This window comes from Pyrgilauda ruficollis, unplaced genomic scaffold, assembly GCF_017590135.1.
Source record: "Pyrgilauda ruficollis isolate IOZ18807 unplaced genomic scaffold, ASM1759013v1 scaffold104, whole genome shotgun sequence".
Classification (NCBI taxonomy): domain Eukaryota; kingdom Metazoa; phylum Chordata; class Aves; order Passeriformes; family Passeridae; genus Pyrgilauda; species Pyrgilauda ruficollis.
This window is the reverse complement of record NW_024508545.1, coordinates 388,912-407,764: the sequence shown is the minus strand read 5'-3', so window position 1 is coordinate 407,764 and position 18,853 is coordinate 388,912. Positions and strand designations below refer to the sequence as shown.

General features: G+C 38.1%; 1 protein-coding gene across 1 annotated transcript in view; it reads left to right on the top strand.

The window, feature by feature from the left end:
* The window catches only part of RIT2 (Ras like without CAAX 2), a 171,234-nt gene that overhangs the window by 85,566 nt on the left and 66,815 nt on the right, over positions 1-18,853 (top strand). The window contains exon 4 of the mRNA XM_041469646.1: positions 1,692-1,883. Coding sequence (XP_041325580.1) covers positions 1,692-1,883 — 192 coding nt within the window. The remainder of the gene's footprint in view (positions 1-1,691; positions 1,884-18,853) is intronic.

Here is an 18,853-nt window from a genome sequence, read left to right as displayed (position 1 = left end):
GCCTGGTTCTGAGGACAGATAATGGATTTAGTGACTGTGTTTAATCATTAGCACTCCCTGCTCTCAACTTGGAGACTTTGAATGTGACGTATAGTTTTGTATTGCATCATTTATTAATCTAGTAGCTGTCTAATGTAGATGGCTGGAAGAGACCTGGGAACAGAGACACAGCTCTGTTCAGTGTCTTGTCCAAACCACAGAGTATGGAATCCTTTCTGTTTGATATCTTCAGTGTTCAGCTGCCCTACTGCTTGCATATCCAGTTTCCAGAGGATGGGCTACGTTACGACCTGACCCACTGCCTCTTGTAGCTTAGTAGTTAATAAACTCTCCTGGGGTGCTATGGGGTGATAAATCAGATATTTTCAAATTCTGAGTAAGTCTCAAAGCAGAATCCTGCCCTTAAATTGCCTATTAGTCTGCCATTTTGAAGTTGGATGAACTTATTCCTGCAGCAGGTGAAATGTTTTGGATGATATATAAAGCCCTTGGGTAAAAGATACATCATAAATAAATGATAATGGTCAACATGAAAGTCTATTCACAGCAAGTATTGTCAATCAACATGAGCAAGTATTGAGAGACATTTAAGGCTGAGACTCTTAAAAGAGCATAAGAAATCTATTTCCCTTCAATTTTCAGCAAGGGCTGAGGATATATATATGTAAACTAAACTGTTTTAAAAAATCCTAAATTCTCAATAGAGTAAAAATTACAGGATTTTATGCTGCATGCTGCTGCTCATAGAAGTGGTCCAATGTTGATATGTGCATTCCTTTTTTATCAGACCTTCCTGCATCTTAATATCTCTGGAGAACTGATTCTGTCAGGAGGATTCTGATCCTGACCGACTGTTGCCATGGTATTGGGTTATTCTGGGCTGTGATCAAGAAAAAACAAACAAACTTGAGAAAGATATTGGCTTTAAAACATATTCTCAAGCCACAGTGCCTAAGACTAGTTTTTGAAAACTAAATCTTGATTTTTTTTTGTACAATGTGGCAGTTATTAAAAGCTTCTGAAAATAAAATACCAGCAACAAGAAGCATTGTCATGACAATAAACATAAAATGAGAAAAATGTGGGAGAAGGAAATGGGGCCAATTCTTGCACTGTTTAAAATCATTCATTCTCATTTAATGGCGTTACCCCACACTGAAGTGAAACCTTCATCTTTTCTGAGACCTTTTAAAAAAGTAGAACTTTTTGCAGACTGGATCCCTGTTTTTTTAGGTACTGCTGTCTTTTTTATATTACTGAGCTTTTGAATTGAGTGCATAATAAGGAATTTGTACCTGTCTCCAGTTCCTAGGTAGTAATGTAGGTTTTTTTACATCTGTTAATATTAATTCTGTTGCAAGTCATCTGTTTGTACTGGCAGCACTGAAGACATTTCTGGTAATTCATGTGACAGTGTTTTCTATATGCTGGCACATGCAAAATAAGTTAATATTCTTAGACGACAGAGCTCCCTAGATGGGAAAATAAGAAAAAAAGCCCTAAGAGAAATCCTTATTATTGGGGTTGATGAACCCAGAAGGGTGCACAAATTTCAGCAAGCAGTGTTTACAAGGGCAAAACAAGCAATGTGAATTTATGCAGGGAACCGGGGAAGTTTTCTGCAAGTTCGTTATTTACAGATGGATAATTTTGTTTGCCAAATTACTGAGAGTATTCTTCCTGTCCTGCAGGCAGAGTTCACAGCCATGAGGGACCAGTATATGCGAGGTGGAGAAGGCTTCATTATCTGCTACTCCATCACAGACCGCCAATCCTTTCAAGAAGCAGCGGAGTTTAAGGAGCTCATTTATCGTGTCCGGCACACCTACGACATCCCCGTGGTGCTGGTGGGAAACAAAATAGACCTTGAGGAGTTCAGACAGGTAAGAGGCTTCTCTGCTGGTTTTGGCTTGGTTTTGCTTGGCTGCCTCAGGAGTTTCTGCAGCATATGTTGTGCAGTGCTACTGAGAATTATTAGCACAAGAAGAGGTTTAATCAAAGAGCGAGAAACTTGTAATGAATTAAAGTCTTCGTGGTGCCTTTCATTCATATGCTGTGGAACTTGAAGCAGCCTTGGCAAATCACATCTAAACTTTCTCTGTTTTTATTTTAAAAACTTTGACTGTTTGACTGTTGTCAAAAGATTTATATATATTCCTGAATGTAAATATATATGAATATGTTGAATATATATATATAAGATAGAAAGAGTTTCAATCAGGACCTTTGTGGGAAAATACCTATGGTTTCTTTGACACTGCCAGACATTAAACAGAGATTTATTTTTTTCCTCAAACATACTAGATTTGAGTAAAGATTTTTCGACCTCTGACTGAAAAGAAAAAAAAAAAAAAAAAAGTAAAAAAGAATAAAATATATCTATATGAGACTACATTTGCCTGAAGATCCAGTGACTGTGCTATGCAGTGTTCAGGTAAAAAGGGGATATGCAAGAATTGAATTCACTTTGATCTGTATACAAGATTTCAACTACTACCATCCATAGAGAAACAGAATTTTTTTAACTACAAGGTCAATGACTGTGGCTCTCTCAATGTCTTTAATAATCTTTGCTCACTTTTTTTCCTTTTTCTTCCTCTCTGCTCCTTCCTTACTTCCTTACCAGTACTGTTTGTACAGGTGAGCTAGAGAGAGATCATTAGAATGGCTTGGTTGTGATGTGGTACTGAACAGAAAATATCTACAACTAGAACTGCTTTCAAATATCTGACTTCTGTGAAGACATATGCAACACTTAAACAAAATGGTGTTTTTTTGGTTCATTAGCATCTGTGCTCACCAATCCTATCTACTCTTTTCCACTTATCCTGTCATTGTCCCCATTTCACTGTCTTCTTTATTCTGCCTGAAGAAAATCCAAGACAGCAGTGAGCCTGAAATTAGTCTTAAAGGTCTGATTATGTACATTTGAAAGTTCACATCTGTTTCCCAGATCATTGGCTTCCTCTCCAAATCAGGCTGTGACAAAACCCTAGTGGTGACAATCCAGCTGCAGTTTAACACGGGCTACAAACAAGGGTGCCAGAACAGAAGGGGAGGAATGAGCGTTTGGGGAAGGATGTGGGTTCAGTTTTTTTGCTGAGAGAACTGGACATTCACTTGATCCTAAAGCAGGATACAATTGATTACCTACAGCTACCCCTAGATGAGGTTTCAGCATTGCACTCTTTCCTCATTGGTATGAAGACACTTGCACCAATCTTTGGCACTATCTCTTTCTGATCTCAGCTTTTGTTGAACTTTTATATTTTAATCACTGTCAACATATGTAAAAATATATGCCTGGTTTAAATACTTTTACATGCTCCTTGGTGACCTTGTCTGGTCTCACAAACAGGAAAATTACTGTACATGAATGTCTGGATTGGATTTCACCTACAGCATTTTAGATTAAGGGGCACGGGGAGGCTTTAGGGAATAATATTAGAAATTGAGCCTGTGGGATGTGATAAACAGACTAAAAACTATTCTCTGAAGTCACCAGTGATGATTCTGCCTGGATATGTGAACAAAGAAAATCCAAATTGTGGTCTTACATTTTAAAAAGTTTCAATGAAAGAGAATTTAGGCCTTCAGAATGCTTTCCCTTCACAAGCCCTCTACTGATGCCAACACATTTGGCAGTGTCAGAAGGGTTTTCTCAAGTACTGCAATCCAGACTTTGGCCCTTAAGTCAAAGACTAGAAAGGCAGTGTAAAGCAGATCTGCTCCATTAAATATAGCCTTTGAATATGACTATGTGTCCATTAGCAAGTATTAGAACCAACAGTAAAGAAAAGCAACTTTTTATGGAGTTTATACTTTTGGATATTATTTTGAAATTTTGACTACCTCTACTCCTTGACTGTTGTCTGCATAATTGGTGCTGAGTTGTGTAAGTTGTGCTCCTAGAATCTATCTTCACTTTAATTTCATCAATTTCAGATTCCACTCCACAATTCAAAGCAAATCCAGGTTAAGTGGGGGTGATGAGCAGATACTGCTCTGAGTACCTTCCTGACCTAAAGTGAAGCCCCAGTGTGCCTAAAGACACTTCTGTGCCCAGCTTTAAGCACATATTAATGCTCTCCAATGTTTCTTTATTTCAGAACTGGGACATGAGGCTGTGCTGTACGTTTAACACACACTGAAATAAGTTTTATCTATGCTCACTTGTAAGGTTAAGCAATATCTAAGTAACTGGACGAGCCCTGGGAAGGTAGATTGAAAGGGATCTTTTCAAGGTCGTGCACTATGGTTACAGCTTCATTAAAAGCATTTGGACCTTCGAAAGTGACAGCCAACTAACTCTGGAGTGACAGGCAGCAATGAGCTGGTGATGTAGGGCATTAACATATCAATGAACAAACAGGGAGGTACACAAGCACACCAAATTCAAACAGCTGAAAAACAGTAGGTGTCAGAATGCAATCAGTCAGCTTGGAATTTGACTAGGGCACCAGGGATAATATTGTTGCTTTCTTGAATGACATTTTTCTCCTATGAATTTCATTAAAACAACTGTAATGTTATTAATGTTATTTCAGGACATAACATTAAGTTCAACATTCCTAGGCCTCATTTCCATTTAATGGCAATTCTGCAACAATTAGATGGGCTGTAGTGGCTTGGCCAGACAAAGCTGTTGTTTGAAATGTGAATCCCCATGCTGTATAGATAATGATGTATGCTGCTTTCTTCAAATCTATCAACAGTACTACAAGAAAAAAACCTAATCTGCAATTAAAATTGTGACTTAAGCGAAACACTGCTGAAAAAGAAAAAAACAATGAGTTAATTATTTTTAATGATATTTTTATTTTATGATGGCTTCAGTGAAATTATAGTCTTTATGTGTGCAAGTGATTTTTCATGTCCTAAGAAATGGCTTTTTTTCTACTCCTTCTTAAAGCAAGTTTTAGTTATATTCACCAGCCTAAAGAATAAACATTTTAAATTTTCTCTGAACAACATGGGAGAAATTGTGCAAAAACTGGGTGGAAAAGAGAGTAAATCATTATCTTGATGTTTATGTGGTGGCAAGGCACCTTCCTTCCCTCACTGAAAAGCCATTAATGTTTAGGCATTCATAGCATCAAGGAATGGTTTGTATTGGAAGGGACTTCAAAGCTCACCTCATTCCATCCTCTCTGCCATGGGCAGGAGCACCTTTCACTAGACCAGGTTGCTCCAAGTCCCATCCAACCTGGCCTGGAACATTTGTCTGTGTCAATTCCCTGATTTTTCAGCCATTGCTCTAAGAAACCCTTAAGTATTATATGCATTCTATTCCATAGCTCTTAGATAGAAAAATACAGAACTAAATGATTTGGTAACATTTTAATTTTAGTGTTTTCAAACACTAAAGTCATTAGATCAGTAAATGCATTCTTGTATGTCTTTAATTATCATCAGATTTTCAGAAACATGTAGAACCAGCTGTTCAAAAATGCTGATATTTTCACTTTAGGTAATGATACTTTCACCTTGTCTCTTTACTCCAGATGAACACCTGATTCTTAGTATTTAAAACATGTGTAACAGACAAATATCTAATTAGAACATATTCACCTTTAAAAAACACATTAAAACTATTCAAGCTCATGCCATACTAATTATACTAAATTGCAGCTTTATATAAAATAAATTAATAGGATCTGTGGCATTACTGAAATGTTGTTTAGAAAACATACAAAAGCATTAACCTAGTAACCACTCCAAAATATTAATTACATTGAGCAATTTATAGGGGAACTGACTACTCAAGTTCCTTTTAATAATGTGCTATAAGTCTGAGCTGTAAAACATTCTTTCTAGGAGCTTTTTTGAACTCTTAATGTGGATGTTAGAACCCCTCTGGAAATTCAAGCCATGCAGAAATATCACAGCCCTCATGGAGCAGTGTTTCCTGTATTTGTTTTTTCTTGACCCCAGAGGAATCAGCTGCGGGCTCAGTTCAGTCCATGGATAATATGATGCCCATTTTGCCTTAAGTTAGGAGGGCAGCTCATGTTTCTTCCAGCTCCTGGCCTCTTTGGGAAGCCTGCCATCAAAGCTGTTAGTTTTGCCAGTATGGTTGTGCTCCTGAAAAGAATTATGCAGTTGTTTATCCTTCCACCCATGAGCTGTCTTACTGGCTTCAAGCAAAAATCTGAGAGGAGTGGTGCCTTTGAAAGCATTTCCCTCTACAACCCCCTCCATTAGTCAGAAATAAAAAATCAACATGAAATCTGCCTTTTTCATCTAGAACTGTAGTCGTGGAACATGGGCACTGTGTTGAAAGTGAAAGAGAGTCAGTTTAGATCAGATGTTAGGGAGAAATTCTTCCCTGTGAGGGTGGTGAGGTCCTGGCAGTGGTCGTCCAGAGAAGCTGTGGCTGCCCCTGGATCCCTGGGAGTGTTTATTTAGGGCCAGGCTGGATGGGGCTTGGAGCAGCCTGGGACACTGGAAGGTGTCCCTGCCCATGGCAGCGGGAGGAAAACGATGGTCTTCAGGGCCCCTTCCAAACCAAACCATTCTGTGGTTCTGTGATTCTATGATTTAATATCTATCTATTCTATGAGCAATATTTTACTCAGAGTACAAATGTATTACAGAGGTTTCACTGTATTTTTTTTCCCTGAAATTTCATTATACCAGAAAATAATTCTCAAACCAGGATTACAGTATGTTTTCATGATCAGAACCAGCGGAATATTCTCATTTCAATGAGATTTTACTCTGTATTTTGCTTAAGATAGGCTGACTGGTTATCAGACAATGTGAATGTCAACTTTTAGATTTTCATTTTGACAGTTGCTCTATTTTCATGCTTCTCAAACCTTGAAATAGCAGCTGAGTCTGAGACAGAAAAAATTTTTTTGTTTTGTTTTTTTTTGCTTAGCTTTGTTTTTGTTTAGCTTTATTTTCTTAAAAAACTTGTTTTCATTTTGTTTGTTCTGTGTGAGTAACTTTTTGGTATATATATATATCAAAAAATTGTCAGTTTGTACCTTCTGGTGCCTGGTTGAGGCACTGAAAATACTTCAAGAATAAGATATTATATTTTACTTTTTATTTTTCAGTGCATGACTATGAAGCACTGTTTACTAGATGCTCCCTTACTCATATTATGAATCATGAATCTGCAGTATTATGAATTTCTTACCTTAGCATCAGGCTGAATTCTGTTTCTTTTGGGATTAAAACTTCTTTGAAATTTGTGTCTATACTTCAACACCAGCAGCTCCACTTTCCCTTGAAAACATTAAATGTAAGGTAGGTAGAAGTTTCTCTACTGAAGACAGACTCTTGCTTCCCATTATTCAGAGCAATGCCCTACGCAAAGAATTAAAGGTTTCAATTTTCCTTTTGAACCTGAACTGCAAGTCAAGGGAAATGAATTTTTTGCTGCTTATTAACAACATATAGTATACATTTGTGTTAATTACAGACATTGTAAATGGTGAGATTAAATGACTTGGATAGACTCTCCATAAAATCCATGCAGAAAACCAGGATTTATCACATGTCATAGAAGTGTCTCATAAAATGAGATGTATCTGCCTGGGAAGAAGTCTGTCTTGCTGCTGACAGCAGAGGGAAGCTCAGACAGCTATCTTCTTTGCCTTTTTGTGGTGGTGTTTTGGTGAGATGAAAACTTATAAAATTGTTTCTGACATATTTTCAGTTTAGGATCCAAACCTACTGATTCATTCTGTTTTTGCTGCTGCTAACTACAGACTGTACTTCTGAACCAGGCACTCATCTTTTCTTTGATTTTTGAATAAACAAGATCCTAGACAACAACTACAAAACCATAATGGAAGTTTAATGGAAAAAATCCTGAGGAGAACATGGCACAGAAGAGCAAATTCTTCAAAAATATGTAATGTCCAGAAAAGGGGAGCTAGGGAAGGGTATGGAGCACAGGTCTGATGAGCAGCAGCTGAAGGAGCTGGGAAGGGGCTGGAGCCCCAGGAGAGGCTGAGGGAGCTGGGAAGGGGCTGAGCCTGGAGAAAAGGAGGCTCAGGGGGGACCTTGTGGCTCTGCACAGCTCCTGACAGGAGGGGACAGCCGGGGGGGTCGGGCTGTGCTCCCAGGGAACAGGGACAGGAGGAGAGGGAACGGCCTCAGGCTGGGCCAAGGGAGGCTCAGCTTGGACAGCAGGAAAAGATTTCTTTGTGGAAAGGGCAGTCCAGGCCTGGCACAGCTGCCCAGGGCAGTGGTGGAATCCTCATCCCTGGAGGGATTTAAAAGCTGTGTGGATGTGGCACTTGGGACATGGGGCAGTGGTGGCCTTGGCAGTGCTGGGGAACGGTTGGATCAATGGCCTTAGAGGCTTTTTCCAGCCTCAGTGATTCTAGGGTTCTATTTATTTGAATTTTTAATTGAATTTTTAATTCATTCTTTCATCCATTTTGATTCCATTTGATTGTTCATTTCCCATGGATATTCACATAGTCCTATTTTCCATCAGTGTCTGATGAAAATTAATTGCATTTGTAAGGAGTTGCCATCATCAGTTACATGCTCTTGCCTACATATTTCCTTCTCATATGATATCACATCATATTCTTTGTTTGAGCTTCAAATCCTGTACAATATAAGCCATTTTTCCTGTTTTGATTGAGCTATGACAGTTGTCTGAATATTTGGAATTAAAACTACTGAAGTTGTCATGGTGTTTTATAATCCTAGAAAACTGTCAGACCTTTGAATAATCATTTTCTTGCATTATCAAAATGCCTATCTGAATTCTGTCATGTTCTTCTACGAGTCTGACTTCTATTTAGTTGCAATTGACTTTGATTTTTCAACATTTCTTTTATGTGGGTCATTGTCCTAAGTAGTCGTTCTCACACAGTTTTAAAAAAAGAATGTAGCATTTTACCTTCTGACAGAGAAAGAAAGAAAAAAAGAGGGAAAGAAAGAGAGAGAAAAAGAAAAAGAAAAAGAAAAAGAAAAAAAAGAAAAAGAAAAAGAAAAAGAAAAAGAAAAAAAGAAAAAGAAAAAGAAAGAAAAAGGAAAATAAAAGAAAAAGAAAAAAAAGAAAAAGAAAAAGAAAAAGAAAAAGAAAAAGAAAAAGAAAAAGAAAAAGAAAAAGAAAAAGAAAAATATGTGGTTTTTTCAGGTCAATGCAATTGTAGTAGAAAATTTGGCAGCTGTAATCTTTTGTAAGGAAATTCTATCATTATCAAGTGTCCTTAGCAAATATTCATTTATACAGAGTTTACCTCCTGTCATAACAATGCTTTCATGTTTCCACAACTTCCCCCAAACCACAGCTTCACATTACCCAGGCAGCAGTAAATGCCATCAGACACACAGACAATTGTAATGAAACTGTTGGCTCATTTCTCAATTTATAATTGTGTTAACCTCTAGTGAACCACTCTGTAAGTCCTGTAATTCCTTCAACATGGAGCAGAAGACATTTGAAGGGGACTAAGATGCAGATAACAAGCTGCTCTGTAGGAGAAGAAACAACAGCAAAACAATAGCTGCACTGCAGATAATAAAATGTTTATAATGTAAAACCTAGATATTCAGAGATAAAACCAAAGACAGCTAATTGCTTGTAGGTGAAGCAGGACAAAGCAGGACGTGTAGCCAGGGGTATACACAGGGGAGGGTGTTGCAAGGTCACTTCACTGCTGGGGATATTAAACAGCAGCACAATTTATATTGTTTTGAAAGGCTCACAGTACTTCTTATCTCCACCTGCTTTAACTTCACCATCCGCCTCAGGGATTGTTGGTTCCCCCCGTGCGCTGAATCCTGACTTGTCATGGGAGAACTTCATTGGGAAAACACCTCGGAGGAGAGGTGTGAAGGTACAGAGAGGCTCTCCCACCTCTTGCCTTACTGACAGAGGTTACTCCTCAAGGCGAACTTGGGCTGAGATTTGTCTGCCTGTCCTGCAAATTAACCAGATTGACTCTTTGTGAAGGTTTTCATATAGCAGTCATGCCAGCAGGACCTTTCTTTGTAACTAAAGCAAGCGAGTCACATTAAAAAACTTCCACACAAAACTCCTGCAGGGTTGGAGGAGTGTAGGGCTTGACTGCAAGAGGGTTCAGGGTGCTGCAGCTTTCTTTAGAATTCCTCAGAGGGAAAGGTGTTGGTTACAGAGTTACATCATTTTTTGGGTGGCTAGTGTTCAGTCAGGAGCCTGTACAGATGCCTGTGCTGGATATTTATTGTGGTTTAACTCCAACCAGCAGCTAAGTACCATGCAGCCACTCACTCTCCTCTGCTGCTAATTGGGAGGAAAATTTAAAAGAAAACAAAAGAAAAGAAAAAAAAAAAAAAAAAGGAAAAAATCGCTAACAGTTGGAAAAAAAAACTTTAAAAATTATATTAATGAAAATAATAGTGAAAAGCAGAGAGAGGGATGAACAAAGCCTAAGAGAAACAAGTGATGTCCACCACCTACTGACTGATGTTCAGTGTGTCCCCAAACAGAAACAGGCAGCTCCTGGCCAGATCCCCCAGTTTATGTCCTGGGCATTGCATTCCATGGTATGGAGTACCCCTTTGGCCAGTTTGGGGCAGCTCTCCTGGCCATGCTTTCCCCTGGCTTTTTCTGCACCTGCTCATGGGCAGAACATTGGACATTAAAAAGTCCTTGCCTGCAGTGAGCACTGCTGAGCAACAACTAAAATGTCACTGTGTTCTCAACATTATTCTCATTTTAGATCCAAAACACAGCATTGTACCTGCTACTAAAAAGAAAATTAACTCTACCTTAGATGAAACCAGGACAACTTTGGAGAAAGCTCGTCATCCCTGAAGGATTCCAATAGCTCATTTTTCACCAGCATAGCAAGGTGTGTGTGGCTCTCTCTTGACTTCTTTCCCTGCTCCAGGGCTGAGTGAAAATGCCATTTTATTAATTTTCCATGTATTTGCCGAAACCTTCATTTCCCTGTGAATCTTGTTCTTGAGCACTGTGTACAAGCCAGGCATCAACCTGTTGTTAACACAGAGGACAAAGAGTCAGGAACACACCACAGCACTTCCAGGCTGGAATCAACATTACCTCGGAATTTATCCTGCCATTTTCCCCACGTGGGCACACATGTAAAGGATGCAAACTTTACATACTTGTTGCTGTTTTTACAGCAGCAGAATCAAGGTTTCAGGCCAGCCCTTACGTGTTTTTTAGTACAGTTCCAATTCAGGAAACTGTTTGAGCATATGCTTAATTAGGGTGGAACTAATGCAAGTTTTTTTCAATTTAATTGAGTGAAGATGCTGTCCTGAAAGTGAGACAGTAAAGGGCAACTTTGTAAAAATAAAAATACCTTTGCAAAGTAGCATATTAATATAGACAACCACATTTACAGAGTGGGTTGTTTGTACAAAAATGTGAATTTCTGGGAACAAGGATAGCTTTCTATGTGTTTTTTGCAGTAGGAGGTCAAACTACTTGAAAGTAGAAATTTTGCCAGAATTTAATTACAGCTCATTATGGTGTTATTAATAATAAGAGCATGACCTAACATTTAAAGAAATGAAGATTAATCAGTTTAATCATCTTTGATTTTTTAAGATTTTCTTGTGTTATCGTCTTAATGACTCACTTTTTTTTTTTCCCAGATGAGTTGGGAAGTTAAGAGATTTGTTTTTAATCATATCTAACAACTTGCCTAAGAATAGCAACTTTAATTTCACACAGTGTGACATTGTTTAAGTTGTGCAGTCATGAAAACAAAAATTTTAAAAAAGTCCCTTATCCCTTCCGCCTCTCAAAACCACAGTACAAAAAAGTAAATTAAGGGAAAATCATGTGTTAATACCTCATCCCCAGTATCCAAATGTTACTATATAAAATCTATGGAAAAATGGCAGCTTCCAAACCTCTGACTAAATTGTTTGATGCAACACAGTTATTTCAAGATCCAGGAAATCACCTATTTTAAAAAGACATTAAAGCACATTATCGCACTTGAAACTCAAGATGTTAAATGTCTATAAAACATCAAAATTTGGGTTTCAGTGTTAGTCATTTACATTACTAATCAGATAGTTTTGCTGATCAGAACTCCAGAGCCTGTCTGGGAGTCCAGGTATGGTGTGCTGTTTATTTGAAATTAGTCTGTATTGGGTTTGGTACAGCTTAGTATCTCCATCCACCTTCTCCTGATGAGCATTGCTTCTGAAAGAAGAAAAGGATGGACCGCCCCTCTACCATTAGTGTATTTATTTCCTCTGTCGCTCAGGAAATGTTCTTTTTCTCTGTTTCCATCTATGCAACTTTTCCCACTGACTACAATTAAAAAATGTTAATAAGGAGAAAAATATGTCTTGTTAATTTTTTTCAGTCATCTGGTACAAGCACTGACACACATATGCAGAGTTTTCTGTGTGCTTGTGTCTGTCTGCATGTTTTAATACCATCATTTAACACCAACATTGTGCTCAGTACAGGATATTCATCAGCACATGGGCCACCCCAGGGTATTCCTGTCATAAATAGTTCAACACTGAAATTTTGAATTCACTTTACATTTTCTTTGAAGTGGTGGAGACTAACATAATGATGTGACTAATTGTCTTGGCTTAAAAAAAAAAAAAAAATTGCCTTGGATCCCTAGGTTCCATTTATTTCTACATCTTAGAATTTTTTTTTGAGGAAGCATAAGGTGGTTGTTTTGCTCAGTTTTCCACCCAGCTTCTTCTAAAATCTGAATGATATTATGCCAGATGTGTTTAGTCTGGGGCTGCTTAAACTACAGACTAATCTTTGTGACCTTAGGATAATTGTTTGAAACCTTCCTAGCCACTAATTTAAACTCCACATCAGCTACTGTCACCAAGTTCTGGAATATTTTCCACTGATGCCAAACCCCAGGATTATGCTGAGTGCAGGTGGTCAGGCTGAGAGGAATGCTCAAATCCTCAGAGTTATCCAGGCATTTTCACTCATTCTGAGCTGATGCAGGAATGTGGTTGTCAGGTGGCATCCCTCTGATCTCTTTTGCTCTCTTTCTTCCTGTATGAAGAAAACTGCATGGATTTGCTCCACTTAATTAAAAAATATAGATCTTTTTTCCTAATTGTTTTTATTAATAGGTTATTTGTTAGAGGTCAGGGGGAGATTGAAGGCGTTTGTGTGTTTTGTGTAGTCAAAGAAGGAAATAGAAGTAAAGGAGGGTGAAAGAGAAAGTGGAGATGATGTATGTTTTCCTTGGAGTGAAATACACGTTGAGCACTCTCCAGACCTGTGGCCTCTAGCTTGGATTGGGGATCAGAGCAGTGTGGCTTATTTCCCAGTGCCACCCACTGAAGAAATGCTGCTCATGGACAAGCTGTATTCACTTTTAACCCCATTTTTCTATCCCCTCTAAAGTGAACGAGATGATTTCACTGATGATTTCCTGCGACTACAAGATGACTGGTGATGGCAGGTAACCTTTTCAGTACTACAATGCTCTCAAAACCAGGAGGGAGTTAGAACTTCAGAATGGTTTTGTTTGATTTTGAGGATCTGCAATGCTGAGAATCCCTGAGATCTGCCAGGAAACAAACAAGCCCCCACCAAAACACCAAAAAAAAACCCCAAAACCAAAACAAAACATCAAAACCAAACAACAATAAAACAAACAAACAAAAGAATGGTAGAGTTAAAGAGATCCTAGATAGGTCAGCAACACTTGGTGATCAGTGACCCTGAAGCCTGAAAGTCCTTTGGGAAACATCACCACCTCAGACATGCTGGTGTCTGCAAAAAATTCTTGATTCCCCAAGTGTGATATAAGAATTTTAAAGGATTTAATGCTAATATACTCCTGTATTTTGAGACGGAGAGTTTTTCACTATCAGATATCTTTGCTCTTGCTGGGGTTTTAACCTTGTTTGATAATTATTTATGAAGAGAAAGAAGTGTGGGAGTGGTTTACAGATAGCAGTTCATTAATTACTGCTTTTCCTTATTTAAAGCATACACCTTGGTCCTTTTTTTTTATTAGGAGGGAATTTTGTGTAAGGATAATTCCTAGATTAAAAATCTCAACTGAGCTTACTAAATTTCTGGGGAAAAATTTTGTTGTATTCAGTGTTACTTGCTCTTCACTCACTGTGGAAACTGGAGCACAAAGCCATGGTGAGATGAGGCACGGTGGTAAAAGTGCCTTTTTCCTCAATTCTGAAAATCTTTCCTGACATTCTTAATAATAGGAGTGAAGAAATTCACATTAATAATAACTGTATTTTTCTTTATGCCAAAATATGTCTATCTAGGCACAATTAATTTTTCAGAATTTGCTGGAGAATCTCCCACTGTTTGTACCATTGTTCTGTGAACAGAAAGACTGACATGCTTTCCACTGCTGTCAACCTGGCAACTTTTATTTCATTTAAATTTAACTCATACACACGCAAAAAATACTGCTTTGACTAATTTTAAATCCCTATAATATAAAAAAATAATTTTATATTTGTCCCGATTGCCTGACATTTCCAATATGGAACGTCTGCAAAAGAGAAATTGGTTTTTATGGAGCACAGGTAAAAAGGCCATCAGGGAAACTGAAGATAATTAATGAAAAAAAAAACCTCATAAAAAACAGTGGAACAGTTCCAATGGGAATCTGTTTCATTTTACTTGTGCAATAAAGTTAAAGGCTTGTTGTTATGTCAAAATTACACAGTAGTGCAGAAATCTTCATTTTTTATAATCAGCAAATACCTTAAACTTGTGACTAGATAGTCTGCTGTTCTTCAGAATTGTTCCTCAATAAAGTAATATAGGATTGGAATGAGTGTTTTCCTTCAAAAAATAAAAATATAAAGAAACAGCAAACTTTCATGGTATTCAAATCTTCAGGAGAAAATACTTCTGTAAAAAAATATGCTATTTACACAGAAAATTAACACAATGTCATGAATCAAATGGAATGGAAAAGAAACCCCTACCCTGCTATCTGAAATTATGTAATGAGCTGTTACTCAGAAACCCCATAAGGCCATTATCCACTTAAATGTTTTAAGCCTTCAGTTTCTTCAGTGCATGGTTTTATTTGTCTAGGTAGTGATTGAAAATGGATAATTTAGGTTATCTCCGCTTTTCTGTAGTGATGGAAGTATCAAAAGTGCCTATATTATATCCTTTTTCCTCCTGTGTGTTCTTCTCATTGAAATTCTACAGTCTGAGCAAAGTCAGACTTTAATGCTCTGCCTTTACCTGCTTCAATATCTGCAGTTTTATCTTGATGAATAATGCACCTAAATGATAGGATTTTGTGGTGTTTTATTCTGAACAATCACAGGAAAGACAGAGAATGCTGAGGTTACTTCAAATGACAGAAATGTGGGTGCTTAATACTAAAAAATGGTGTAATAAAATAAAGTTTAGTTCATTATTTATACCAAGGTAGGAGTAGTTGGTACAGAAGATCTGCAGTCAGAACATAAGCTTCCCAAAATTTGGAATTAGGACTTTAAGTTTGAGGTTTCTTTAGTTGGCTTTCTAAACTCAATACTTGGGCAGCTTATAAAAATGCTAGAAAGGAGAGGTTTTACAACTAACTGATAATATATCTGCTAACAAATCATCAGGAACAGATGGTATTCACCCTAGAGTTCCAAAAGAGTTCAAGTATAAAATCGCTGAACTATTAACTGTGCTTAAAATGGAATCAGCAACAGGGAAATGGAAGATGGCACGTGCAGAAGAGTCCAGGGAGCTGAACATCAGTAAACCTGAGTTCTAGTGAGCAAATTCATATCTACTACAAGAAAGAGCAGGAATAACAAATATATTAATAAACATGAATAAATAGGAATAAAAAATATGTGAATAAATATCATTTTACAAGCAAAAGTTGTAGTGGCTTTCAGAAAGGTAACTTGTACCTGACAGATTAAGTCAACAAACATACAAGGAACAGGATTATGGCCATAAGTTTCATAAACTTCCAAATAGTTTTATGGGGAAAAAAACCCCAAAATTTAAGGAAAATATATCACATGTTACTAAATGTGAAAAAGAAGAACTAACAAAGGTAGGAATAAATGGTGAAAAATAAAAAATTGTTAGCTTTTTAAGTTCAGGTAGATAGAGATATTCCTTTTTTGAAACAGAACCATCAATGTCTGGACAAAAAGATTATAGGCATTCTATTTAAATCTTTTGGTAAATATTTAACTCTGTTTTGGGTAGTAAAAATGACAGTTAAACATGATGAGGTTTAAGAACAATTATCAATATATTTAGAAGTTTAATTCTCAATATTTTTAATATAAAGAATATAAATTTTTCTTAACAATACAAGATTGGAGGGGGAATTAATTGATTAAGTATATGTTAAAAAAATGAAAATTCTTTCCTTCCGAGTAAATAACTAAACTAAATGGAAATCATTGATGTAGAAATCGCAAACATAAAAGACATTTTAATGGGCTAAAAAAGCAATTCAACCATTTATGCAAGGAGTTTTAAAGGAAAACATGACATTCCTAATTCAGGAAGTGCCTGAGCCTTGGATCCCTCCAAAATGCGAGGAGACAGCAGTAGTATTTCATGTGTTTCATCTACTTTCATGTCCTGTCTCTGAGCAAGTTCTTGCTGTTGATGATAGCATGGAGGGACAAGACAGAGCTGTGCTCTAATTTATTCAGTGTTACGGCTGTTCTGCTATAACACATATATAAAATGAACCATAACAACGGAATTTGAGAGGGCAAACACACAGAAGTCTCATGAAAACATTCATTTACATAAGTATTTACATTTCCATGTACTCATATATAATGCATTGATGTGTACAGCAGGATTAACACAGTGTTAATATAGAGTAATCACTGTAGTTATATTATGATTGTATGATTATTATATAATCATTGATATTATATGATAATTACTGCTAACGATAGTTGGTATGGGTTTCCTCTGGGATTCTTTCTTGTCTCTTTTTCTGAGGTACTCTATTTTCCAAGCAAATGTTAGCTTGAAGCAGATGTTCAGTTTGCACTCTAAAACAGCCCAGAACACTGGTCCCAAGAGTTCTTTCTTTTCAAAAGTCTATGAATCTTTTAATACTCTTTCACTTTATCTTAAGTTCAGGGAGTTTGTTAGCAGTAGTCATATTTATTAGAATAATTTCTGGCAAGGAAAATAAAAAAAAATCATTAGATAACAAAGCCAATTCAATTAAAACTAAAGATTTCCAGAAACCATCTTACATCTCTAAGCTAAAGTACATTTTAAATACACACATAAGACAAGAATCAGGAACAGTATTAGAGACAACCCAGGAACCCTGACTTCTACTCATCAAACATCAGATAACAGATCAAACATCAGATAACATTGTCTCCCTCATGCATGATTATATGCATTGTCTCATTTCAAAGCAGAAAATAACCAGTAGTAAGGGGTGGAGAGATTCACTGATGCAAGCTCCAATGCCTAAGGCTGACATTGCCTTTCAAAACAATTTTGGCTATGAGTGCTCACAAACAGATGTCAGGCTGGGGAAAAAACTGATCAGCAGTGCCACTAATTTGATGTCCTCAATGCTTCACTAGCTGGATGATTTCCCATCCTGGACTACTGGCCCATTAAACCTGTCTTTTATTACACACTCATAAAGCTGAATGACAGAAAATACATAATTAAGGCTAGTCAAATAGAAGGCAAAGGATCTATGTTGATCCCATTTGTCTGAGATAGTGAGGGACAAATTGGAATCTAAGGGCTAATATAGAGCAACATTAAAGTGTTTACTTTCTGTAACACAGAGCTGAGATCTTTATAGCTATGTGGGGAAAATGCTAGGTGCATAGACAGAGCTATTATCCCATTTATCTGACATGCTGGGAATAAAAAAATCAAACCTATTTCTTGAGGCCTTTGTGTTACATTAACTTTTGTCCTCAGATGAGGAGTCTGGATAAGATCTTTGTCAGCGACATGGGCAGTGTAATCAAAGGCACCCTCAGTAATCTTGGTGATGACACCAAGCTCTGTGGTGCACTCACATGCTGGAGGCAAGGGATGCCCCCCAGAGGGACCTGGACAGGCTGGAGAGGTGGGACTGTCTGAAAATTGTAAAGCTCAATAACGCCAAGGGCCAGGTCCTGCAGGTGGGTCAGGGCCATCCCAATCACAAGTAGAGTCCCAGCAGAGAATGGCTTGAGGGCAAACCAGGGACTTGGGGATGTTGTTGAGAAGCTCCACGGGACCCAGCCATGTGCGCTGGCTGCCCAGAGAGCCCCAGCTGTGTGCTGGGATGCATCAGAAGAAGTCTGGCCACCAGGCTGAGGTGGGGAGGGACTCTGCCCCTCTGCTCCTCCCTGGTGAGGCCCCACCTGCAGGGCTGCATCCTGCTCTAGGACTCCCAGCACTGGGAGGATGAGGAGCTCCTGGAGCGAGTCCCAAGGATGTCACAGAGATGCTTCCAGGGGTGGGGGACCTCTCCTCTGAAGAGAGGCTGGGGGAGCTGGGGATGTTCAGCCTGGAGAGGAGAAGGATCCAGAGGTACCTTAGAGCCCCCTTGAGTACCTAAAGTGAATCACTGGAGAGGAACTTTGGGCATGGGCCTGGAATGAGAGTACAAGGGGAAATTGCTTTAAACTGAAAAAGAGGATCTTCAGATTAGGTATTAGGAAGAAATTTTTCCCTGTGAGGGTGGTAAGGCCCTGTCACAGGTAGTCCAGGGAAGCTGTGGCTGCCCCATTCCTGGAAGTGTCCCAGACCAGGTTGGAAGGGGCTTGGAGCAACCCTGACAGTCAAAAGTGTTCCTGCCCATGGAAGGGGTTCAGAATGAAATGAACTTTACAGTCCCTGACTTCATTAAGGCAGAAGTCATTCAACTTGTTTGCTACGATTTTGTTGCTCCTTCAGTCGGGGGAATAATGGAAAGAT